The following is a 26,948-nucleotide window of genomic DNA, read 5'->3' on the forward strand; positions in this document are numbered from 1 at the left end:
ACCCATGCCCAGCCAGACCTCAAGCAGGGACCCCCAGCCAGCTTTCCCCCTGGTTTATATACTGAGCATGACGTCATATGGTCTGGAACATCCCTTTGGCCGCTATCAGCTGTCCTGGCTGTGTCCCCTCCCAGCTCCTTGTGCCACCCAGCCTGCTCCCTGGTGGGGCTGTGTGAGAAGCTGGAGTGCTTGACCACTGCTTGGCAACCACCAGAACATCAGTGTGGTATCAACATTCCTATTCCAAATCCAAAACCCAGCACGGTACCAGCTACTGGGAAGAAAATTAACTCTATCCCAGCTATAACCAGGACAGAGAGTAAAGAAGAAGAATGACCAGAGGTCTGTAAATCATGACAATGACAAAAGACTGAAAGACTGAAAGAATGAGAGGAAACAACATAAGAAACTTCAAATCTACAACACTCGTTGCAAAGAGGCAAGTAATATATTGCTTTCCATATGCCCCAGGATAGGAGGCTCAAACCGAGCAATGAAGCATTATGTTAGGATTCAAGGAAAACTTTTTACTGGTAGATGAATTTACACATTGGAACATACAAAGGCTGTGGTCCTGCTGGAATAAGGCCATGGAGATGCTCAGGGGCTGGAGCAGCTCTGCTGTGGGGACAGGCTGGGAGAGCTGGGGTGGCTCAGCCTGGGGAGGAGAAGGCTGCGGGGAGACCTTAGAGCACCTGCCAGTGCCTAAAGGGGCCGGCAAGAAAGCTGGGGAGGGGCTTTGGGCAAGGGCAGGTGGCGATGGCACACGGGGGAATGGCTTTACATGAGAGAGGGGAGATGGAGATGAGAGATGAGGAAGAAATTCTTCCCTGTGAGGGTGGCGAGGCGCTGGCCCAGGCTGCCCAGAGCAGCTGTGGGTGCCCCATCCCTGGCAGTGCCCAAGGCCAGGCTGGACGGGGCTGGGGGCAGCCTGGGCTGATGGAAGGGGTCCCTGCCTGTGGCAGGGGGGTGGGAACTGGATGGTCTTTAAGGTCCCTTCCCACCCAAACCATTCTGTGACTATGAAATTTCCTTGATGGACTCCGTCTGGAGTGGACTCTACTGAGTTTTTTTAAAGATAATTTGGATGAGCATCTGACCAGCAATGGTTTATGCATAGCTGAGGCGACCTACAGTGGAAAATGCCTGTAGTTAGGTCCCAGCTGGCCGGTCACTATTCAGAAGGAGGGAAGCCTCTGAACTGTCAGGGCACTCCAGCTCTGGCAGTCTGGGTGCAGGCTGCACGTAGGGTGTTTTACCTCTGTACCAATATATTATTTACAAAGAGATAAGGCATATGATCAAATATTCAAAAGTGATGGCCAACTTTAATTTTCATACTGCAGAGAGCAATGTTGCCTGTTTGGCCATTTCCCACCTCTGCTGACTCCTCACAGGTCACTGTTCCCTCTCAAAGAACGTAAGGAAAAACCTTCCTCTAACTGAGAAATGGAACTAGGCAGCTTTCTTCAATTAACATTTAGTGTGGAAATGCGTCACCTTCTGGTTCCACAGCTGAAACTTTCTCTGAGCACTGTTCCCTGCAGCATGGTAAATAGGAATGGCTCAGCACCTGTCACCCCCCTCATCACCATCAAGCATCATCATCATCATCCTACCTTTTTAAAAAAGTAACCCTTCCTCTAAAATACTCTCAGAATGTCCTGTAACTCATATTTCTATCAGATCTAAAGATATTAGAGGATGTCACTGTTTTCAGGCTTGTGAACTAGATACATAGTTATTTGAATCAACAACTTCCCATCTTTTCTGTTTTGACTGAAGGATTTTTTTCCTTTATCTGTTGAAGCCAAAAAAATCTGACTCCCAGACACCTTTGTGCTCCTATCACTTCTCAAGCTCTTTGGTTAAGTTTTCTCTATCACTCTTCCTTTTTTCTTTTATCATTCTTGTTACTGGTCTTTGTTCCTACTGCTTTACAAACCCCTAGAGACCTGTGAGAAAAAACATGGTATTTCATAGAAACTGATGAAGTTAAGATTAACCAAGAACTGAGGTTTTTTTTTCTTTTTTGCAGTTCTTTTGTTGATGGGAAGAAGTCTTTTGTGTTTACGTCATATTTTTGGGCGGCTTTTCTAGTAGCGCAAGCATTGCATTTATTTTAAACTGGGTTTTTTTCTCCAACTACATGAGCTTGGTACTCTTGTGCAGCACAACTGTGCAGCATTTGTGCAAAGTCTGACACACAACCCCACCTGAGTTCCCAGCATCCAGTGTGCTGGGCATCTCTATTCACTTCCTCTCACAAATGAGAAGTCACTTAAGTAACCGAAAATTTCTTATCAGTTACTTTGCTCACAGGATCAGAAGCTTTAATCTCTCCTTGATTGATTGTTGATCAATAGTCCTCCAAGTTCCTTTACAACCTAGCTGTGAGATGTAACTATTTCCTCCGTGATAGGCAAGTATCTTGCTGTAGCCTGTATAAAAAGTACAATGTCATAATGAAAGTGTTTACAATGGACACCTGGATTTGAAAATCTTTGTCGCTACCTTTCTCAAGCCTAGATGACTGCAGGCCGTTTTATGGAGTAGACAGTTTAATGAGCCCCGGTTCATCCTTTGCAGCGATCTCAGGATACCTTAGTCGGCTGAAAACACCAGATTTCATGGGTGAGAGGAAGAATTACTCAATTCTGAGTAGAGGATTCTGAAGAATGACTTGAGAAGCTGGTGGACACTGTGTGGGACCTGTTATTGACCTAAGCGTTTCAAATGACATTCACACGGGTATGGCAAAACCTCTTGTGGATGCAAGTATTTCAAACACATCTTCTAAATACCACTATTAGGAGACAATCCTAAAGTATGAGGTATCACTCAAATGTGCAAATACCATTCTGGGCTTCAGGCTGGATGTTGGTAGGACAGCCTGTATTTCTTTAGAGAATGAACTCCTCTGGAACACAGGGGAGAAAATGTAACAATAGCCACTGCTCTCATTTCTCCGTGGCATTTTTATTAACACCAAATTCTTGCAGTCATTGCCTTTGTAAGAGTTTCGGGTGTATGGTATAGGATGGTGATGGCAAATGCTTTTCTCATAAATCCAGGGAGACGGATCTTCATCGGAGCATTTGCATGCTACCGTTTACTTTGATGAGAGGTACCTGTCCTCTCCATGAAATTACACATGGTTGTTAAAACCTCTGCACTTAAAAGCAAAAAAAAACCCCAACCCAAAACATTAATTTACTAGTCAGCACTCTTCTGTCTGCACTCCATCTTACTGGACAGGAATGAGCAATTTGTGTCTTCCAAGATTTATTGCTGTAATTCCTTCCTTTAGAAAGCCCAGCAGGTTCAGCTTGCTACCTGCTCAGCAGCGCTGAGCACCAGGGACATACATACCCCCTTTCTGCTCAACTCTTGCAAAGGCTTTCCACTACAGAGAACAAAGACCTGGTGGGAGTCAACAGCATAGGATGTAAAGCCTTCAAAACTACCACAAAAAAGAACCCCAAACCCCATTTTTTGCATGTGCATGAGAAAACGAACAGAGTTCACATTATTTTGTCCTCTGTAGCTTTTGTCTCAGTATGGAATAAATACCTCAGGAACAGAATAGTCCCAATTTTCTGACAATAACATAGTATGACCAAACCCCTAAATGTTATAGGTCCCTGCAGAAACAACCTATAGGTTTTTTCAAGGTAAAACGATTTTGAAGTATGGTGGAGCTTGAAAAGAAAAAAAGACTTTTTGACAGTGCATTGTAACCTAGATCTCTTGTTTCATGCCAAAGAGGAGCAAGACCAAAGCTGATGCTTTTTGAGCTGAGGACTAACATTTTAAAAGTTAAAATATTAAAAAAAGTTTACAAGTTCAGCAAACTTCCCAACACAGCTGAAGGTACGATTACCATTGTCTTCTGCATTCCTGGTGCTCACCAGGAATGCTGAGGCCTCAGCAGTTCTGAGACCATCCAAACAGCAAGTCCCATTTTCTCTCAGCAAGAAAATTCATAAGATGACCATAAAATCTACTATAATCCTTAATACCACATAGGATCAGTAAAACCTCCCAGCTCTGTAATTTAGCTTTGCCATGAATAGGTTGTTTAACTTGAGAGCATGCCATGCTGGAACTTCAAGTCATAGAACCATAGGATATCTGAAGTTGGAAGGGACCGTAAGGATCATTGAGTCCAACTCCCTGTCGGACTGCAATTTGTAATAAGGAGCATTCAGACCTCACCTACCGCACACCTTATCATTTTTTGGGTGATAGAAGAGGATTTAATGACAGTGTTTAATCAAGCCCCAAAAAGCCAGTTTGGCAAGCCACTGCACTCCTCCATCACCCTGATATGGAAGAAACTGTCAAAGAACAGTAAAGCTTGTGTCTCACATGCATCAGATTCCAGGCTTCTTGGTGCAAGGACCTTACGGTGTCATGGAAAGTCTGAACCAGTACTTCACATGCCCATCACTGTGGTATCACAGTGTTCTTTACTATCAACAGACAAAGGAGAAGAGGGAACAAATTACAGAAACGGTTCATGTAACTGGTGTATCCAGGAGAAGAAGTAATGGTGCAAGAACGAAGCTGCAGATTTATCCTGCAAAGACGTACAACAGGAAATCTGGTTTACTCCATCTTTCACTTAAAAAATATTTATTACATTATGCCTAAAGCCTGAAAGAAAGGTTACATGAAGGGAATATTTAGGTTTTAGGTAGCTTTAATGAGATGAAATGATAATAGGCTTTTAGCAGCGTTTCATGTTGAGAGAAGAGCAACCACATACTGCTTTCAAAAAAGAGCAACATGGGAAAGACCCTAATTATCATAACTCATCCACATAACTCAACCTAATTATCCACTCATCCATAATTGAGTATTATCTCGTATTTATTAGGTGCTCGTGCTTTTCCTAGCAGCAAGGCTGCACAGGTCAGCAGAGTCCTGCCAAGAGCGCATGGTCCCTGCGGACCTCTGCCCGCGCCGAGCACCTCTGGCTGCTGCCGGTCATGGTGGGTCACTCTTATCGGAAGTCATCGGGAAGCAGCAGGCACATCTAGCTCATGGGCCAGATACTGACCTGCGCTTGTACGGACCAACCTGCCCAGGCGTTTCAGCAGAAAGTCAGGAGGATCCGGAAGCATGCTAACAGTAGAAAATGGGAGGGTGGGGTATGTGGGGGGTGGCGGGGTGGGGGGAAGAGCTTCGGTAGAGCAGGTGGGAAGGAGATGAAGGAGATATTTGCCTCAGGAAAGGGAGGGGCTGTGTAAGACGCTGATAAGAGAGGGCCTAGTGTTGCTTTATATATATCTGGGGCTGTATACACATATATTCACCTAAAATACACATAATCACCCTTTCTCTTGTAAGTATGCAATCACCTTATATGCAGGATTACCTATATTCAAGTAATAGGGCAGTACTGAGGTGGGATCTGAGAGGTAGGTGGAAAGGATTTTGTAAGGGAAAGTAGGCAAGGGGGCTGGGGACACCAGAGATCACTGTCAGTTCCTGCTTTTATCAAAAAGATGATGCTTGATAGGAAATGCCAGATTATTTCTTACCTCAGGCTGATAATCTGAACAGATCAGCAGAGGGAGAAAACCAGATGAAGCTGTGATCTTGAAAGTCGTGATTTAAATAAAGCTTGGCTTGCTTTCCATTAATTTCTTCACTTTATTCATCTAGTCACCTTCTGCTTTACTCTCTTTTGCTTTCTAGCTAACCAGCCTAGTGGAGCCAGCCAACAGTTATTTTAATGCACAGCACTCTGCTGTGACCAAACTGGCAGGCCAAGCATAGCCCTGAGCAACTTAAATTCAATAAAAGGGATTTTGTCTTCTGAAGGCTGGCTTGAAGAAAACAAGAGTAGCCCAGTCAGAGCTTGTTTGAGCGAACACAGACTAAGCTGCATGCCATCAGCCTCTCCTGCACTACTGAGCAACCCACATGTATCAACAAATGATGCATTCTCCTTTTTTCTCCTCCCTCCCCATTTATTTTTCTTCTTTAAGAAGAAACAGACTCGGATTTCAGGAATGAACTCTGAGATCTGCCTCAAATTATTTCGTCCCAGTAAGACCTCAAGCAAAGTCATTTCCCATAAAAACGTTAATGGAACATATTTGCATTCATACGGCAAGTGACATTTATTACAGTAACAAGCCTGCAGAAGGCAGTTCTAACATTTTATCTAATTTGAGAAAAAGCAGAAACTGATGGACTGAGTCAGATCCATTGCTGCACAGTCCAACGTACAATTTCCAGCAGTGACCACTGCCAACTACTTCAAAGAAAAGAGTAAGAAACTTTGCATTAGGCTGTTGCAGTATGAACAGTCTGTGTCTGGGCCTCTCTTAATTTCTAGCAGTTAGAGCATGTTAAAAATTAAAACACATTGCATCTGAGAGGTAGGGCTGGAGAGGACATCAAGAAATAATTTTGTTCACATCAACCTCTCTCAAGTATTTCCAGCAGATACTGGTTTATCTTGGTTTTAAAATCTCCACTGACAACTACTCCATAACTCCTTTATGGTGGGTTTTTTCCATTCTCCACTTTCATTAAGGTCCAGGTTCATTGAAAAATACATGGGAAGGAATTTCTGGAGGTTTTGAAATTCGCTGAAAATTTGAAAAGCATGCGCTGCTCAAAAGCAGGGCCAATTTATAGCAGGTTGCTCAAGAACTTGTCTAGTTGAGCTGTGAATGTCTCCAAGGAGGAAGATTCCAATTCTTCTCTGGACAACCTTCGACAATATTTGACCGTTACCATGGTGAAAAAGTTTCTCTTTATAGTTGGAATCACCCTTCTTGCAACTTCTGTCTGTTTCTTTGCTTCTTGTCCTTCCACTGTGCACCTCTGTGCTGGGCTGACCTTGGCTGGCCGACAGGTCCCCGTATGTCTGGCTCATCAGGGAGGTGCAGAGAGCAGTAAGATGCTGCTTTGCTTTCTTTTCTCCATCCTGAGCATACCCAGCTCTCTCAGCCTCTCCTCCTATGCCAGGCACCAAAGCCACCACCCATCTGAGCGGCCTCTGCTAGCCTTGCTCCATACATCCACGTCCTTTTTGCACTCAGACCAGACACAGTTCTGCAGATGTGACCTCACCAGCTTGGAGCAGGGAAGGACTGCCTCTTCCTCGGCCAGTGACCCTCGCTCTCTGGGCTGTGCTCTGGCTGGTGGTGGGCTGCTCCACTGCAAGGGCATGCTCCTGACTCCTGCTTTTCCCCACAATGCCCAGGTCCTCTCCGGCAAAGCTGCCTTCCAGCCCGTGCTGCAGCATGGCGTCACCCTGTCCCAGTAATGGGACCGGCGCTATGTTGAACTTCATTATAATCATCAGCTTATTTCTCCAGCCTGTCAAAGACTCAAGTCAATGCCACGCAGCTGCGGTGACTTACTGACTTACATGTTACCTGTTTTAAAAGCTCCTGTATATTTATTTTGAACTAATCTGACTCCTCCAACTGATCTGCTATAAAGAACACGCTACATGATGCACTTTCAGCAGTAAAGACTGATGCAAAAAACTCACTAGGCTTCTTTGCTGTGGTCTTTTTGTTCCTGACAACTCTTTTGTACATTTTGGTCACCAGAAAGTCTCACTGATGCCTTATTTAGGTTTCTCCTTTTGATGGTATTGAAAATCTTTTTACCATAGACTTCAGCATCCCTTGTGAAGCGCTCTTCAAATTCTTTTCCCATCTCCGTATTTCCTGGTAACATTTAACCAGCCATGTTTATAGGCTTTCTTTTTCTTTCCAGTTGGGCAAGCTCTCATTTCTTGAATGCCATCCCTTCCTTGAGACATCCTCCTTAGCCTTCTCATTGACCCACGAAAAGGTCAGTCTGGTATGGGTTTGGTTCCTTCTTGAATTCTGACACACAGATTTCCTGAGCTTCTACTACAGGATTTGTAAGAGCCTCCAGGCAGCTCACAGGCTGTCTGGTTTTTTGGACTGATCCTTTTAGCGTTTTTTCTAATAGTTTCATTTTTACACAGTTTCCTTTCTTGAAACTGGGTATCTGTATACAGCATTCACTTGGTGTGCCCTCTCCTGCTGTCAAAGCTAAGCACATGATGGTCACCACCACAGATCAGCTGGCACAGTTAACACCACTCCAGCTCGCCCTGGTGCATCACTCAGGACCAAATCCAGGATTTGTGGATTCTAAAACCAGCTCAAAGGAGCATCATTTATTGCATTCTGAAGTGTTTCTGCATTTCCCTCTGCAAACTGATTGAGGCTCTATGAGGGCAGCTGAGATCTCCCACTGTTACCCACCTGGCCTAAAGCTGCAGCTTGTCCTACCTCACTTAATATTTCCTGATCACTACCACCACCTAATCAGGGGGTCAGTATTTCTTTCCTATTATTAAGAATTTGGAATTGAAGCCCACAAGGATTCTGCAGTTTTTATCTTTTTCTGTGATATTTTTATGCTGCAACACTCTGTGTTTCCTTTAGGTACATACCATTCCCTCGCCCGCACATCCTACTGCATCATTCCTGTGACGCTGGTAGCCTGGCTGCCACCTACCCAATGAGCACCTTTCTCTCCTGTATCTCTGAGATGTTTATTGGGGTTTTCATTTGATGCTCCCCATTTTAATTCCATACAGGAAGAAAAAATTGTTCCTTTTTTTACTCCTGTCTCTCTGTCTTAATGTTATATGAAGAGTATTCAAAGAAGTGGCTTGGCTGCCTGACCTCAGCCATTCCATTTCCCACAAACAGGGAATGCTCAGAAGCCAGCCCCGCAGAGGCAGCACGCTGTCCCAGACCTCAGCGGGATCCTCCTCCACCAAGCTGCAAGAGCCAACTTGGACACATACACAGCGCTGGCTAGGGAAGGGGGATCTCCTGTTGGCAAGAAATAATTAGAACCTGCCATGAAGTGGAGCACTTTAAACTCTGATTCCTTCAGGATATGAAAAATATATCCATTTCAGCTAATCAGTATTGCTGGACTGTGAACAAACGGTGGACCCAGTAAATAACCTTCAGATTCCTTGCTGCTAAGCGTTGGTCGCAAGGGAAACACACTATTACTGCTCTTGCAGCCTTTCTCTACTGCACTCCAGTCCCTGGTAGCGCTTTGACATCTACCCTGTGATGTAACTTATCTGGATGAAAAGAAAGCTGTAATTTGTCACAGGTCTTTGAAGTCTCGGTAAACTCTAAATGTTGCTTTCTTTACATTCAAGTAATTCGCTTCGGTTTTGGCTTCTTTCAGAACTATGAAGTACACAGAAACAGGTTGAGGCGATTTACAGATCTTTAAACGATCAGGTTCTTTCAGAATCAATGCTGTGATGCCTCAGTTTTCATAATACTTCCTTATTACTACCAGAAATAGTCAGGTCTTGAATAAGAATTCCCCCACCACCTTCCAGAGTCAAACTGATTCAGCACTTACTGTCTCAACAAATTTAATTTTATATGAAGACTACATAGAAATCCCCTCCTTTTCAATCTACTTTCTGGAAAGTTTGCGCTTTAATATTTCAACACAAACCTAGTCCTAGTGAATGGAATGACTTCAGAGATGCAAATAGACCATTTGACAGAGATAATGGGAACTGGCAGTTAAACCCGTTTAAAAAGTGTGATTCTTTTTTATTTAAGTTTTACAAAAAGGAAATACCTGGTCAGCCTCCACATGACAAAATCAGATTATATCATATATATATATATATGCAAAACTCTGAAAAAAATTACGAGGAGCCATAAGCCTACCTTGCTGAAAAGGACATGGAGGTATTTATACAACAAATAGGTAATGAGAAGGTGAATGAGGGCACGGGTGTTAAGATGCTTCTCCAGCCCCGCTGATGTGGCAAGGTGTGCACCCTGCCATAGCGGTACGATGCTTAGGAGAGGCCACTGCTACCGCTGGAGGTGGGAAGGCAAGGGCTGTACCGGAGATACTGTAGGGACAACTGCGTGGTTTTGCAATAGCCACCACGTATAGCAGCAATGAGGCGAGTTGCATCGGTGCAGCCGGTTCGGCGCTGTTACAGCAGGCTGGGGGACGTGCACCTTCGATGGACAGAAGGAGTAGCTGGGGGGCTGAGTATGTGCTAAGCCAAGGTGCTTCTGGGCAGCACACCCAGTGGAAATGGTGTAAAATGGTGGGGGGATTCGGCTGCCGCTCCGTAATGCGGGAGGCTGTTCCTGTGAACCCTGCTCCTCTTTTCTATAGATAAACCAGCAGTATCTCCCCATCCAGCTAGACTGCAATTATTCTATGGATTTTCAGTAAATTCTTAACTGCCATCATCTCCTATAGCAATTTTCTGTTAAAGTGGTATTTATTTTTAGTAATTTAAAATTGGTTGGGTGTTTCCTTCCGTTTCTTCTACGATAAAGAGACTCCAAACGTACAAAATACTTTCCTTTCTCTCAGGCTCCTTCTTTCCAGAATAAACATATTCCCTAACGTTTCTTCCACAATTTGTTTTCCTCAGGTATCTACGTATTTATCTCTTCTCTAGACTAAGTAGGACTAATCTGCTTATTCTATTGTCTCCTCTGACCTCATTTCTAATAATTTGCGTTGCCATTTCCCGCCTCCCTGCTCTCCCCCCGCTGCCTGAGAACACAGTATTCTGCTCAAAACGAGGAAAGTGTGCTGCTCTTCCGCGTCAGCGGAAAACGAAAAAAAAAAAAAAGACAATTTCACACAGCTATTAGCATTAAGCTACTAATTAGACTCTGAAAAAACACCCTCCATATTCCACAGTAGGTCAAGAGGGATGAATAGTCACTTACTGCATTTCCAGCTTCGGCAGCCAGCCGGGCGGCGTATCTGGCAATCAGCCTGTGCTCCTCATCCAGCCTGCCGGGGCTGTCCAGGACACTGCCGGGGAAAAGCCAAAACACCCCGTCAGTATCCACCACCTCTAGATATCACTCATACCGGGGGATGACAGAGAAAAGGATGTATTATTGCAAAGACACAGTGATGGGAAATAGAAGAGTCACACTGGAAATAATCTAGATCATTCCCTTTTTCATTGCGCTTCCCAAGGGGGGATTGCTCCCAAGGCTTTCTGCCTAGTGGCATTCACATACCTCAGTTTTAGATTACTAAAATAATGTGTTTTCAACAATTAAGAAATACATACCATGAGAAACAAATTCACATGGCTTCTGAGGAGCTTCTCCGCAATCTCTTTTGTTTACTCAAGGTAAAAAGGGGCAAATAGCTGAATGACAAAGGAGAAAAGCTTTGTCCTCAGGAGACGGAGGATGACAAGCATCAAAGTCAGGATGATTCCCAGGAGGAAGAGAAGGGGAATGATGCTGACCCGAGAAGAACGGACTCTATCACCGATCAGCATCAACTTCAATGCAAATAGTACTCTGTAAGTCAGCCTGACTTACGCCTGACTTACTACCACCTTACAACACCCAAATGTACAAAATGTGGTAATTTGAGACTCGGTCATTCTCACTGCAGCTAGCAGAGGATGAAACAGTTCCAGAGGGATTGTAGCTGTCTTGGAGATCTATTAGAAAATGTTTCCAATAATCATCAGCAACAGTGACAGCACCGTGAGGTGACAGAAGAAAGGCACGTTTTGAAACAGGAGAAGCAGAGACGGCAAATGGGACAGATCCTCCAGAGCAGGAAGCGAAAGGCAGCACCTGGATGTTTCATGAGCACCGTTCCCTCTGTGCATGTTAATCATTAACATGATTAATCTAGTTTGGTCACCCAGTCAGTGCCCAGAGTGCTGAATCAGTTTCTACTATCCACAAATAATTGTCTTTTTAACTATAAACACACAGGGGGACAAATGTTAATTTTCTGGTTGTATTAACTGAAACCAATAAACATGCAGATCTATCACCAGCCCGGTGTTGGTGGCACAGTGGCCTTGCCATGGAGAACCAGTGGGAAAAAGCCAAATGAAAGAGCAACTTTTTAAGTTAACATCCAACTGAACTACTCCATAGTTGTTGTCTTACTGCTGCACGAAGATTTCTTGTCACAGTCTCCCTTTGAAGGGGAAGCCACCATATTAGTGGTACAAACCAAAGTATCATTAACAGAAACCAACCAGGATTCATGTGGAAATGAGCAACGTGCCTCATGCTGCAACACAGCCCTCCTAACGCTACCCTCGATGCTTCCTGCGGGATGCCCCGATGCCATGCTGGCTGCCACCGGTGACGCCAGTTGGTAGCATGGTGCTGGACCGGCACGCGCTTGCAGCGAAATGCAGGGGTAGAACCCCACCACCGACAGCAGCAGAGAAAGAGACACATACCCAGCACACAGCAAAAGTTACTTTCAGTCCACATTGCCACTTCCCGGGATAATTTACGTATCTTTAAGCTTAATTTCACTGATTTATGTTTACATAAATTAAATGTCACAGATTTATGTTTACCTTAACAACCAAATCTGTATTGCATGCATTATGTTTATTTAAAAATGTGGATTTCATTTCTTTTTTGCAACACCAAATTTAACAACTTGATCTCTTTTAAGACTCTGAAAGTCTGCCAGGTGATGTGTTTGAGGTGACATAGAAACATTGGACTGAATTTAATAGACATACGACTACAATTTACACAGGTGGGTCTATGATGAGGACAAATTGCACTATTATGCCCCTGTGGTTGACCTGCTGGATTAAGGTCTGAAGATATTCAACTAAACAGCGCAAAGGAAGAAGCTGGTGAAAGGTGAGCTGAAACAGTGGGAAAACAGATTTAAGAGAAGAAATACCTGAGTCTTTACACTAGGCTTGATGAACTCCTCACATGCCTTCATGCTACTTCCTTTCCCAATATATTTTTTTTTATTGTTGAAGGAGGACAATCTTTCCCATCCCACCTTCTGAATTTGATACTGGTTTTGTTCAGCTTTTCTCTGCAATTTTGTCTGTACATGTTTGTTTCCTTGTTTATAGGAATGCAGATCATTCCATCCCTTCAACCCTTTCCATAACCTGGTACATCCTAATATCTCTCCCAGCTCCTGGAACTACTACCTCTTCTTATCTAAGTGAATTAGAAAATAGTTCTTGACAATGTCTTACTTTCTGGAAGAAAGCCTGTAATTAAAAAAAACCCCAACCAACACACCCTTTTGTGTTTTCTTTCAGAAATATTTTACAGATGGGGAAGGAAATGAAGTTCAAGTACACCTCCTGGCCCTGCTGCGTATTTTTTAATATAAACCAGTTTGAACAAATGAACCCCTGCTGCAACCTACAGCTCTGCTGGATTTACAGAGGGGGCATTAAACACCATCTACAAAACGTCACAGAATTTTTTCCGTCCCTCCACAAAGGAAAACTCACTTCTTTGGAGTTTTAACTTCTGTGGAGGCATGGCAAAAAGACTCCTACGCTGAAAACGCTTCCTCAAGAGGTGTGCTAGGGAGCTGCCAGTCCCAGGGCCAGCAGCAGCACCACACACCGTGATCCCCCCATGCTCCACGTAGCTCTGATGCTCCTGGTGCTGCCTGCATGGCACAGTCCCGCGGCGAGAGTGACACGCAAGCTAGGGGATAGCAGCTCAAGGAAAACAGGAAAGGTAGCAAAGGGGAAGAATAACCCTGGCTTAAGCCCAGAGCTAAGGGAGGAGGGCACGTGAGGCAGAGTTCAGAGATTCCCAGCAGCAGACTTTTTGGGAGGTAATGTTAATAGATCTTTGTATCTCACAAATACTGCACCAGGTGGTTTGGTCTATTTGGGCAACATTGTGCTGCTCATACAGCACCCATCAGTCAGCCCCAGAGCTCTCCCACTTCTTCCTTCGGAGATGCGGGCTACGGCTGGCAGATGGCTAACACAGCTGGAAAGCCCAGCCAGGGGAGGCTGTGACGTGCAGAAGGCATTGTCACCCTGGGGACAACCTGGGTCCGTTTGCAGAGGCACCGCGACTATGAGACAGAATCAAACCGACTGGAGCCACCGAACACGAGCACCCCAAGGGCAGACAGGGAAGGTGAAGTGATGCTGATTTTTAGGTGTCAATGGAAACATTTGAGACAACATGATAAATGCGTGCAAGAAATATCACTTCTGCAGTCACTTTGATCTGACCCAAAGGCGTGCAGGCACCAAAAGGGATGTTCGCAGCCTCTGCCCTCCACTGCTGCGCTGGCAACGTGATGAGCCAGCAAAGGAAATTGAATTGGCTTCAGCCTGGCCTGACAAAACAATAACTTATTTTCTGCCAGGGCCATCGCCTGAGCCAGCTCGGCAGGCGGCTGTGTAAACGTGGGAGTTGACACAAAGGCGAGAGTGGGAGCGCCGGCAGGATGAACGGGGCTGGGGGGAAATCGGCACCTCAGACTGATGTTGGCTTGAGGCTCTTGTGAAACTGTGCCCAGCAAAACGGGGGCAAGTGCAGCCCACAGAGAGAAAACCAAGACACCAGTGCCTGGTTGTCAAATACTAACACAAAAATGAGCATGGACAACCAAAATATTGGCTAAGGATGGGCGATCAGTACAGGAGGTAAGAGATGATAATACATCACGGGAAGAGGTTTGAGATCTTAGGCTCCTTCTGAAACTGCTTGGGAAGTCAGGATGCTGGGAAGTGGCAGAGGACAGCAAAAGGCATGGCTTACTCTGCCAGCACTGGCCTGAAGCACGTGGCCCAGGTATCAACTGATGGGGAGCCAAGAGTGAGGATCTTGGGGACAGAGTATCTTTAAGAAAGTGACTTTTCCCTTTTCGTTCTCCTTTAAAATCAGGAGTGCTGCAGACAATTGCAGTTTCAGAGAGTCAGAAATGTAAAGGAAAGGAAATCAAACCAGCCAAGCAGCTCACCACCCATCCATCCACCTAGATGAACCAACCACAAGTAAAACACATAAATCCTGTGGCCAGCTGTCTTCTGCAGGAAACGCAGAATACATAATACATAAAAGTAGTGGTGCTCTGAGTATGGCTACTTAATTTTTCTGGTGAGAAGTGGAGGTGAAATAGAGGCTTTGAGAAGGCTGGGGAAAAGCAGGCTTGTTGAATGATGTGGAACATAAGTTATTGAATGCTGAGCTTAAGAAATATGGAACAAACAACTGTCCAAGTAATAAAGCACAACTCATCAGCTCCGTAAGCCTTCTAACTGTATACGGGATAATTTGCTGCACTCCGCAGCTGTCTCTGCCTGCAGCATGTCCTTTAGGGTGGGGATTTTCTATTATTTCTTTGAAAAGCACTTAATCCATTTGCTTTGCTACCACAAAAATACAGTATGTAAAACCTAAGAAAAATATATTATTGTAAGATAAATGAAGTCCACTGAGCTCCATTCGCTATATTCCTTATGTAGCTTGGATCGACTTTTTGATTGGAGGACATCAGTGAATGAAATAATATTTAATGTGATGAAAAAATCTCACGGATCCAGCTAGCCATGGCTTAAAGGCTCTCAGAGTTTGGCTTGGAGACAGGAAAAGATGCTGGGCGATAAAGAGCAAAGGTAAGTACAGACAGAATCAGTGACGGGAAGTGGAAGAAAGATAGATTCAAATTTGAAGTAGGGCTCTTTTTTAAAAGAGTCGACACAATTAATCACTGGGACAGACTGTCAATGAAATGAGTGGCCTCTCCATCACGGTGTTCTCGGAGAGCTGCATCTTTAGAGAAACAAGGCATTAGGTTCAGCACAGATATGAACAGGGCTGATGGCTTTAAACTGAAGGAGGGGAGATGTAGATGAGAGATGAGGAAGAAATTCTTCCCTGTGAGGGTGGCGAGGCGCTGGCCCAGGCTGCCCAGAGCAGCTGTGGGTGCCCCATCCCTGGCAGGGCTCAAGGCCAGGCTGGACGGGGCTGGGGGCAGCCTGGGCTGGTGGAAGGGGTCCCTGCCCGTGGCAGGGGAGTTTGGTACTAGAAGGTCCCTTCAAACCCAACCTATCCTTTGATTATATAAATAGGACAGGACAGACCAGACTATTTCAGTTGGAAGGGACCTACAACAATCATGTAGCCCAACTTACCAATCACTTCGCGGCTGACCAAAAGTTAAAGCATGTTATTAAGGGCACTGTCCAAATGCATCTTAAACATCCAAATGCCTGGACACTGGTGTGAGATGACAGAGAAGATGCTCTAATGGTCTCTTCTGGTCCTGAAGGCTATTCTGCCCTGCCAGGAGAGGGGCCGTGAGGAGCACAGGAATAGCAGTCCTGTACCTTGTCTCCAACAGCAGTCCAGAGCAGATGCAAACAGCAGAACAGAAGAGAGAAAGCAAGTGATGGTTATTACAGGAAAAGCTGTCTGTGAGTGAGATTTACTGTTATCTTGATCAGTTGGAAACAGAGATGGTCTGCGACGGCTGGCTGGAGTACACCGCGGGTCTCACACTGCCTGCTGCAAGCAGAAAGATGGGCTGTTACACCAGATTTTTTGGGGGTGAGACGTGAAGATGGGGAGAAGTGACAATGGAGCACAGATTTCATCAGTCCTCTCATGTTGACTTGGAAGACACTCCCATGCACAAACAAACTAGGATTTAAATTGTTTTCTTTGCCTTCGGCTCCTTCTAGGAGCATGCTGTTCATGTGGTAACAGTATTGAGTGACTTTTTTAAATTTAAAGACCTAAAAGACTGAGAAACTCTACTCCAGCTAGTGGTAACACGGCAGCTATGAGCTACATACGGTATTTCAATCTGTCATATACTCTTCAAGATGCACTCCTTTGTATCTCAAAATCCTATGATTACAGTAATTGAGTGAAGGAGAGAGTCTGAAATTCCTTGAGTTTTATTGTCTTGTGGACAATATTATGGGCTTTCAGTTCATAGCAGGTGATAGCAGACAACAGTGATTCACTACCAAGAAAAAAACTGACTTTCACCAAAGGTCTAGACAGCCAGAACGCATTCCATCAATACGGAAGTGGAATACAAATTTCTACATGACAGAGCGAGGAAACGGGACTCCAAAAATATTATCCAGAGGATGACAAGAGGGATAGAGCAAGGCCTTTACATATAGCCTCCAGATCACTAAACCTCCTTTTCCTTTCCAGCACAGCTCTGGCTCTGGAAAGGCATAATTTAATTAGGTCTGAAAGTGGAATATGGAAAACCTCCTGGCTATGTCCTGTGATGAAATGGGAGAGCTGCTATTTGGGGCTTTAGGGTGAAATTTCTCTACATAGAGGTAAACATGAAATATAAATGTGCACAAATACTAAAGCTGAGATAAAAGAAACAAATTCTTCAAAGCATTAATATTTTTTGGAAAGGCACAGGCAGAAACAGTGATATTAAGCAGGTCACGTTGATGGGACTGAAAGAGCATGCTCGTTCAGGCCAAGTACCAAAGACAATGACAGGGTGGGACATCCGCCTGTGACTTCGTTAGGGGTGGAGAGGTAAAAGCAATAAAGAGAAAGAAGAACAGCTGGAGTTACAGGACAATGCTGGAACAAGGACTAACGGGTATGAGCTGGATGTGAAAAAAATTGAAGGTGGAAATGGGCTTCCTGCTGGTGAAAGATGAGATTCCAGAAGGGTCACGGAGAGCAAAATTATCTAACCCATCTGGGACGGTGTTAATCAGTTCTTGTAAGGGATTCTGTAACACAGTGAATGCACGAGGGCGGGGAGGGACACAAACTCACCCCTTCCCACCTGATGGTTTGTGTGTGTGCGTGTGTGCGTGCATGTGTATTTGTGCGTTTTCAGAGGATTTCAGAGAATACTACATACATTTCCCTCTATTTGCCACCCCTTGGAACAGGGGTCCTCAAACTTTTTAACCAGGGGGCCGGCGCGCAGATGAAGTGGCAGGCAGTCATCTGCGGCTGCGTGGTTTCCCCCCACAACCCCTGGCGGGGGGGGTCTGTAAATACCGGGGGCCGGATTGAGGACCCTGGGGGCAGTATCCGGTCCGTGGGCCATAGTTTGAGGACCCTTGGCTTGGAACATCACTCCCCAGAGGAAGCAGCGTTAAGGTGCCCGTCCCTGCACCAGGAACCCCTTCCTAACACTAACCGTGCACCGCTCTGCAGCCGGCTCACATAGGTTGCTATCAGTGCATGCTCGTCAGCTAATCGGCTGGCAGCATCCAGGTTGCATTGTAACCTAGTAGCAGTGAAGGCAAAAGAGAGCAAACAAAACACAAAGCAAATAATTAATGAACGTTAATGAAACAAACAGTTAAAAATTAAACCAAACAGAGGAGTAATTAAAAATGTAAATGTGTTTCCGCCAGTCACATGAAAAGGATACCTTCTGCAGTTAGGGATTAAAACACAGATCAGAGAAACATTTGGGTACCAAAATGAGCAATGGATACAGCCGTGGAGCTTCCCGGAGCCTGCTGTCACCCTGGGACAGTGGGACCGCCCCGAGCAACGTGATCAAAAGCATCAGGCAGACTCCTACTGCAGCAGTGGCATTCCCACCAGGATCCACGGTCTTCGGGGAGCCACTGGGAACAGACCGGGGGTCTGGAGCCTCCAACCTGAACAGAACTTACCTTTCTGCTATCAACCTGCTCCAAAAAGACCCCAAACCCCAGCAGGCTGCAGTTTTATTACCATGTCTAAAATTGGAATGGAAAGATCCAGTTTCTTGCTCTCATAAGACAAGCTCACCAAACAAAAATACGAGGAAAGTGATAAAGGACTGAAAAATTAGTAGTTGGTATCAACAGAATTACCCTCTAACGTTTATTAAATGACGTCAGGTTTTTGGGGTTTTTTTGTTTGTTTGTTTGAGGACTTGTAAAAATAAAGCTACCATACTTTTGAATATTTTTATGAGTAGAGGTTGAATGCAAAAAATATTTGTCAGAAGCAATCCCACATAAATAACTATTTGTCTATACGCTCCAATTAAATGTGCTGGTTTCTACCACGCTTGTGACAGCAGCATCTTAAAAACCCTGACAGAATACAGCAAACCAGACATTTTTTATCCCGGGCGTTGCACACAAAGGCAGCAATGTTTTTTTCTTCAACCCAAAAGAGCGGTACACCACTTCTGCTATGCCAGAGTTCCTCCACATCCGCGTAAAGATTTGCCTACAGGACTCCAGCCTGCTCTTCCACCCCATGAAATGGTGCCCACATAGAGACAGCACCACTTGCAACTGGGAGACATAAAGTCCCGTGCAGATATGAGATCAGATTGTTACCTAAAAAATGATTCTTGAACATATATCACTATTATTTTTGCACAATATATATTTCTTCCTAAAACACATGTGTACAAGAAATTCCATTTTTCATTTCTGTGTCAGGTATTCAAGCTGCTCTTCCAATTTATGAACAGCAGTTAATTCCATCTCCACACATGTCCAGGAAGTATTTGCTTCGGAAGCTTTTATAAACATGGCATTTATTGCTTTCAGTGTCAGTATACTGATACTATGAAAGCAGAATTCACATTTTTTAGACATACAAACTCTTTTTTTTCTCTGTTATGTGCAGCAACATGTCAGAGAAGTCTGCCAGGAGCAGAATAAGACCTTATAAAAAAAGAGGCAAAATGGAATTACCCACATCAATCCCTCTGGGCAATGAGCAACCTTTTTAATAATGGGTTTGTAATGAGAAAGAGACTTAACATTAACCACAGCACAGAAGAATTTTTAAGCAATCTACACTTTGTGAAGCCTGACTACTGGCAAGTGCTGAAAAGCACTTTCAGATATGCTTTACAGCAGACACATTGCTGCAACCACAACAATTAAGATTCCAAGACCTTTTTCATTATAACTCATTACACACGCTCTTTTGAAAGGAAAAAGCCCAGCAGAAATGGCCACATTTTTAACTCAAAATGGTAATAGCTTTAACAATGATTAGCATTCCTGGCTTTGGAAGGAAAATAAGAGTTGGATTAAATTAACATGAGCCTGAGCACCGGTCCTAGCACAAATCTGATTTTCCATACACATTTCCAAATGCAGGTAAGCTTGCCTGGTGGTATCCCAGCCCCCTCCAGAACATCACTCGGCAGCCTCCGAACCTCAGAAAATCACAAAATGCAGAATTAAGGTACATGCTGACAACTTCCCAGGATGGCACCAAGACAGCAGGAGTCCCCTGCACATATTCTGGCTGCTTTACTTTGTTAGGTGTAGCTCAGTGGAATAATGGAAAGAGTAAAGATACAGTCAGATCAGGATTTTGGCTACAGGAGAGCTGGAGAAAGAGGGTCACCGGTGGGAAAGCCCATTGCTCCGGATAAATCTATTGCCAAAGGAAGCAGATGCACCCTGGGAAGAATTCATCACTGTCTTTGGCAGTCTGTGTCAACGACAGCACGCAGGTACCTTCTCATCAAGGAGAATATCTAAGTGTGGTGGGCAGGAGAAAGTGCAGGGCTTAGTGGCGTTCTGCGGCGTGCACTCAGGTCCCGTAAAAATCTTGTGGGTACACACGTTGCTTTCACAGAGCAAAAGAGGTATCAAAACATAAAAGCTAGTGTGGGTAATTCTGATGTGCAAAACTCACATAACCACAAGCTTTGTGGTTCACAGAAAAGCATTAAGCTGGTGTCCATTGTCTTTCTGATGGGATCCACTATCCAACCTCCCCGTCTGGACGTGCCACTCTATTTGCAACAGGCAGACTGCGTCTGTCCCCTAAAGCAGAGCCATCACGGCAGCGCCCGCTCATTATTCAAAGAAAGCAGAATTTAAGTTATGCTTACACGTACCTTTAACACTCGTTTCCAAAGGGCTCGCCTTTGACTGAATTCAGCTCCTCTGGGAAAGCCTGAGATAACTATGGACAAGCTTAATTCTTTGTAAACTTTGCCAGTATAATACCTACGGAATGTTTGTATAGCAATTAGCGCTCATTCAGAGCAGCTGTAGCATGCTAATTTACAGCTAAGCAGCCGTGGTGATGGCAAAAAGTAGAAGCCGTACATGACGGTGCTAGTGACAGACAGGAAAAGAAATCACCTATATCTGAAAAATTTATTTCACGTTGCCCTCAGTTCAGGTGCAAAATCATTTGGTACATCCCCTGGCTTCCCTGTGCCACCCTGCTGTGCTGCCCACGGCACAGAACCAAAACTGTGGTGTCCCCAGCCTGCCTCCGTGCCATGAAGCAACCAGCATCTCGGCAACATCGCTAAGCCCGAACTGTCCCTGCTGCCTTCTGCTGCTGCACATCCTGCTTCGCATGCAGGGATCCACACCAGGTGTGTGCTGCACCGAAGGTGGCCCGGGCTGAGCCGGAGGTGGCCCAGGCTGAGCTGGAGGTGGCCCGGGCTGAGCTGGAGGTGGCCTGGGCTGAACTTCTTCCCTGCTCCCAGATGGCTTCTTACCTCTCCTCATTGCACTCCGAGCTCCTGACACGATGTTTAAATGTATATAATCCTTAACCTCTATGTTCCTGGTGTTTTGAGGCTGAAGTGCAGGCACTCCGTGTTTTGGAAGGCTATTAGATACCCTTGATTAGCACCGGATTAAAACTGTTCCGAGACATTTCATTTCTCTGGATGAGTAACATCTCTGTTCATCACAGCCCAGCTCTGTCCTTCTTCATCACCCCCTGCTTTTTCCTGAATGCCATCCCACCAGATCTGAGCTTCACCCAGCCCTGCTGCACCGCACAGCCGTGACACAGTTCTTGGTCACCAGCCACCGAGTTACAGCTCCCAAGGACCCTCATAACCGCAGGTGGTGATTCACACAAATTCTCCTCTCTGGCCTTCACAGATGCAGTTCTGACCCCCTCTTCTCTATTCTTTTTTTCCCCAGTGAATCAGTTGCATGTCAAAAGGCAATTTTGGAGTAGCCCAAGCCAATCATAGATTTGGACAGAATTTGCTACTTAATTTTAAGCGAAATGAAAATAACAAAAACTTAGGAATTGCTTCTCCATATTGCTCAAGCCATATTGCTAGTGAGCATTATGTGGACGTTTAGTCTCCTGTTGAAGTTGCTTCATCTAACACACTTAGATATGCTCTTTAAATCAGAACGGTTCTATAGCTTGGCAATTAATTTACCAGAATGGTGATGTGGAAAGGACCTCTGGAGGTCTCCAGCCCACCCCTCTCCTCAAGGGGGGTCAGACGGATGAGACAGCAGACATTTCCCTAAACTGTTCTTCAGAAGTGTACTGCTGTACTGTGTAACCTGGTCTGAAATGGACCCACAGAACTTAACAAACCTCTAGACCTACCGTTTCCACCACGCATCTAAAACCTCCACTGCTGGGAACCGAAGCTGGTGTTTCTCCTCCCTGCTCCCCAGCTGGACACCGAGTCCCTTCACCGCTCCCCAGCCCACAGGGACTGCTGTAAGAGCTCTGCCGAAGCCAAAGACTCTCCTCTGGAAAGTCAAACTGTCCCTACCATCAGCTGCTTCTGGACTTGCAACGCGTCTATGGCCTTCTGGGCATCTGCTGTCTGAAAGACAAGAGAGCTCACCAGATGGAAGCCACCACTGCCTGCCCTGGCCCAGACACAGCGCTGCCGTTGCCACAAACCCCAGCCACATTGCCACTGCCCGTTCTGTGGGCTGCTGGCGGGTTTGCATTCAGCTCCTCACCCACCACAACCCCCAACTTCCCAGCAACAGGCCTGTCCAGCTGGCCATTCTCCACTTCTTACTCATGCGTTTTATTTTATTTTCTGTCACTTGAAGCTGTCTCTACTCGCTCCATCTCACCGACCTACAGGACCGCTACGAACCAGAGGCTGGCCCTCCGGTCCATCTCTGCCATGGTGTTACTCCAACACATCTCTGTGCTGCTCCCCGTTTCATCATGCACGCGACGGGGCTGTACACCCAGTAACGCTGCACTGGGAATGGACCCTGCGGGATCCCACCTGCCACGTGCTCCTTCCCCGGTAGGAAAATATTGATGTTGCCTTTCTCCCACGGCAATTTTTCAACTGGCGTTGCACCCACGTAACAGCAGTTTCAACCAGTCCACATTTACCTAGTTGATTTATGTAAACACCAGATGGGATAGCGTCAAAAGCTTTATGAGTCAATACATTTTAAATTAGTGCTTCCCCCTCCTTCGCGAGGCCACCCACCCAGGCAGAACCACCCGATGCCCATTCTTTGACAGGATTTGTTCTCCACATAGATATGTCAGCTGTTTTTATTCCCTACCCTTCTATGTGGGTATAGACTGATTGTTTTATAATGCGTTCAGGAATCTGGAGGTAACCCTTCAACTTTCAGGCACGTATTTCAGCAAAAATACTTCTTTATATATCCTGAGAGCAGAGAAAAGCAATGTTTAAAACCTGAAGTCTGGGGAAAAAAGAACCCCAAACCTTTAAAACCTGAAGTCTTGGAAAGTTCATTGTTGAAAAGATGTCTTTAGAAAGCTACTTTCCATTTATCCTGCACTGATATCTACATCTTCCAAGAAAATCTTTAGACATCTCCCAGAATCACAGCTGGCCCTTAACATGGCTCAAATTCAGAGAGCGGTCAAGCACACAGCTGAGGGCTTGGTTTGTTCTGCTTTAAAAAAAAAAAAAAAAGAAAAAAAAAGAATAATATGTCCCTGGTATAGAAACTCAGAACTACAGGACTAAACTATCATCACAGAATCTTTTAGTTTTCCAAAGATGGTATCAAGGACCAAATACCACCTCCTCCCCCTGAAGTTAGCCACATGCTGTAACTGCATTCCTCCAAGCGGTATTAAAACGTCATTTTGTAGTACATCTCCCACGCTTTTCATGTAATGGCAGCCACCATATGCAAAACCAGCTTACACCATGCAAAGCAACAGTCAAAAGACAGCAAGAACTAATGTTAATCATGCTCCTGAGGAAGAAGGGAAGCAATATTAAGTGGGAAGAGAAAAATGTGGTCAGAGTCTCCACAGAGCTGCAGGACGCTCCTCCTCACCCTGGTTCTCTGGGGTGATGGCTGGAGGTTTGGGTTTGGGTGCTCAGTCAAGCCTGGGGCTTGGACACGTAACTGCACGTCAGCAAGAAGGGGGTCTGGGATGTTCCTTGGCTCCTGCCCCACTTCTTACACACCAAGACTTGGCTCTGCAGCTTTATAAGCAACTCCATAAATTACTATTTAAATGGTGCTTTTGGTGTCTTAAATTAATTTCTGTTCTGAAAATCTACTAGGAAAGCCAAGTATAACAGACAATTTATTTTAAATCCTCTCATTTACAGTAAGAAATCCCTGCAAATTTCTATATGCTGGCTCACAACTTTGTAAATCTTTACAAAATTGCACACTGCCGCTCTGGCTACTGAGAAGGGAAAGAGCCTTTGGAAGAGCTGCCAGGACGTAACCTAGAGGGGTCTCTTGTTTTCTGTCACATTATTTTCCCCTGCAATTGATCTCAATAGATGTTAAGGTCAGAAAGGATAATTACCACCATTCTCTGAATAATACAGAGGCTGACATTCAGCACAGTAATTTCTGAATCAAAGCCATGCCTCTGACTGACCTGCAGCACTCTGCTCGGAGAGCGCTGTAGTCTGGCTTAAAGGTTTAAAGTCAGGGGGAAGCCACCACGCTCCCTGAACGCTCTAAACCACCTTTTGATTTCTTCAGACCCCTACCTCCAGCTACCACAGGCAGGAAAGTCAATGTGGCACATATCCAAGCTGAAAATCACCCAGTATAATTATACAGGGAAATGTAATGCAGCCCAACAGCAACAGCACGCAGGATGGACATCATTAAAACAGAGACCACGGGGGGAAAAACCTCATCTTGTAGCACTTGAATTTAAAGCAGATACAGGACAGGTAGGAATGAAGAGCCAGGAAAGTGGCTGCAAAAGGACAGCAGTGATAAAAACTGTTTGAGTATGTATGTGACTGTAAGTTACTTTAAAAAAAAAAGCCAAAAAAACTTCATCAGGAAACTTACACCAAACGTGGAAGAACAAGTGTAAAACCAGATGGCTTGACAAAACCAAAAGTTTCGGCATCAGTGTCACTAGCAGGTTGAGAGGGGGGATCCTTCCCCTCTGCCCAGCCCTGGAGAGGCCACCCCAGGAGCGCTGGCTCAGTGCTGGGCTCCCCAACCCGAGAGGGGCACGGCCAGGCTGGAGAGGGATCCAGCGAGGGGCCACCAAGATGCTGTGGGACTGAAGCCCCTCTGCTCTGGGGCAAGGCTGCGGGAGCTGGGACTGCTCAGCCTGGCGCAGGGCAGGCTCAGGGGGTTGGATCCGTGTCCATAAACACCTGCGGGAGGGTGCCGAGGGGACGCAGGCAGCTCTGCCAGCGGTGCCCAGTGCCAGGACCGGAGGCGACGGGCACAGAATCAGAAATTCCATCTGAATACAAGAATTGATTTTTACTCTTGAGGGTGGTCAAACACAAGTTGCCCAGAGAGGCTGTAGAGTCTCCAGCCGTGGAGACATTAAAAACCCAACTGGACGTGGTCCTGGGCAGCCTCTTCCAGCTGGGCCTGCTTGAGCAGGGGTTGGACCAGCTGATTTCAAGAGCTGATCTTCCAACCTCAACAAATCTGTGATTTCTGAGACTTTGTAATATCAACACAGAGATGAACTAGCCTGACAAGTCTCACAGCAGACAAAGATCAGGTAGCTAGGAAAAAAAAAGTGTAGGGAACATGGAGTGAAAAAGAACTGAAGAAGAAACCGTTTGATTATGTTGAGAAAAGTGATGGAGAGCAAATCCAGCTCTGCAGAGTGCAGTGCTCCAGATCTGCTGTGCCTGCAGGGTGCTGCTGATGGCCAGTCTTGCTCCCCATTCCCTTCCCTTCTGGCATGGTGTTTTTATCACCACTGCTCTGCTGGACCCAACAGTCCTGTGACAGCAGCTGGACTGTGATGAAGTTATTGGAAAACCCATCATGGACCAGACAGAGGAAGAACAGGAACGAATGGAAATACTACTTGAGCGGCAGCATGTAGGATAAACTGAAGCAGCAGCACTACTGGAGGAAGAACTACAGAAGGCGTGAAAGTAAGTTGATGTGAGAAGTGGTGCAAAGGTAGACCAAAGCTCTCAGGACAGGGATCGGTTAGAAGACACCATCACAGCAGCAGCAGCATTAAGCACCATGTTCTTGCCTGCAGGCCCCGTGTCCCCTGCTCCTGCCCAGCAGTCCCATGAGACACTGGCTGGCTGCAGGGTGACCCTGCCGAGCGTGGTAGCCACGTGGTACCCACGAGCTCTTCATTAGCTCCAGACTGTCTGTAGGCAGACAGCAGGAGAGAAACATCTTTCTCATCTAGGTTCCAAACCCAAGATTTCTATTTTATTCACGTACTTTCCTCGTGATCTTGAATCTTATAGCCACTTAAAAGTAGCGTATAAATGTCCCAACGATTCCTTTTGCAGATGCTACCTGATCATTTTTGCCTCCCAATCAAACTCTCCACACTCTCACCAAACGCATCTTCCTCGACCCACATCCCACAGACTCGCAACTGCACCCAGAGAATCTCAAATCACAGGTTAAAAATAAACACCTATAGGTACCTAGACATCAGTTTAAACGACAAGTACGGAAACACAGGCTTTTCCATTTGGAATTGTCGGACTGATTAGTTACCCTCACCCTCCCCCGTCCTTCCTCCTAGCTGTCCTGTTCTCTTCCATCTTGTCGTAAAGTGCTGCCACATCTTCACTGAGCAATGCTGCATGTCAGATGGGACCCCCCTCATCTCTAGACAAAGAGATCTTTTTATCCCCTTTCCAGAAAGAAAGTCTATTTTGGTATTATGTAGGTATGTATAGGGTATTATGGGATGCATTATAAAGCGTGGCACAGACATGCCCGACCACCCTGACTATATCTGTAACAGCAATCCAGACAGGGCCAGCTGCCACAATCCACCCAGGCTCCTGCTGTTGAACTGTCCTCCTCAAAACCTTTTTGTGGCTGAAACTATGGCTAAAATGAATTGAGGATCTCTAGAGGTCACATAGGTCTCAGAAGCAGAATGTAAGAAAATGAATGTACTCCACCTTTGTCAAAGAAAAACGCCAGGGTGGACAATAACTGTGGTTTCAGTCACTTTCAGGTGGAATTG

The 26,948-nt window shown here is 45.5% G+C and overlaps 1 protein-coding gene across 18 annotated transcripts in view; it reads right to left on the minus strand.

Annotated features, from left to right (window-relative positions):
- Positions 1-26,948, minus strand: part of DTNB (dystrobrevin beta) — a 214,998-nt gene that overhangs the window by 77,393 nt on the left and 110,657 nt on the right. For 16 of the 18 annotated variants that reach the window (XR_008822463.1, XR_008822462.1, XM_056342517.1 and 13 more), the window contains 2 exons: positions 17,971-18,060; positions 10,764-10,851 (listed from right to left, as the gene is read on the minus strand). Coding sequence is in view for 16 of the 18 variants with exons in the window: in XM_056342517.1 (XP_056198492.1) it covers positions 10,764-10,851; positions 17,971-18,060 (178 nt within the window). In the remaining 2 variants the exon portion in view is untranslated. The remainder of the gene's footprint in view (positions 1-10,763; positions 10,852-17,970; positions 18,061-26,948) is intronic. The other 2 variants (XM_056342518.1, XM_056342519.1) reach the window with 1 other exon arrangement.

This window comes from Falco biarmicus, chromosome 6, assembly GCF_023638135.1.
Source record: "Falco biarmicus isolate bFalBia1 chromosome 6, bFalBia1.pri, whole genome shotgun sequence".
In the NCBI taxonomy this organism is placed as follows: domain Eukaryota; kingdom Metazoa; phylum Chordata; class Aves; order Falconiformes; family Falconidae; genus Falco; species Falco biarmicus.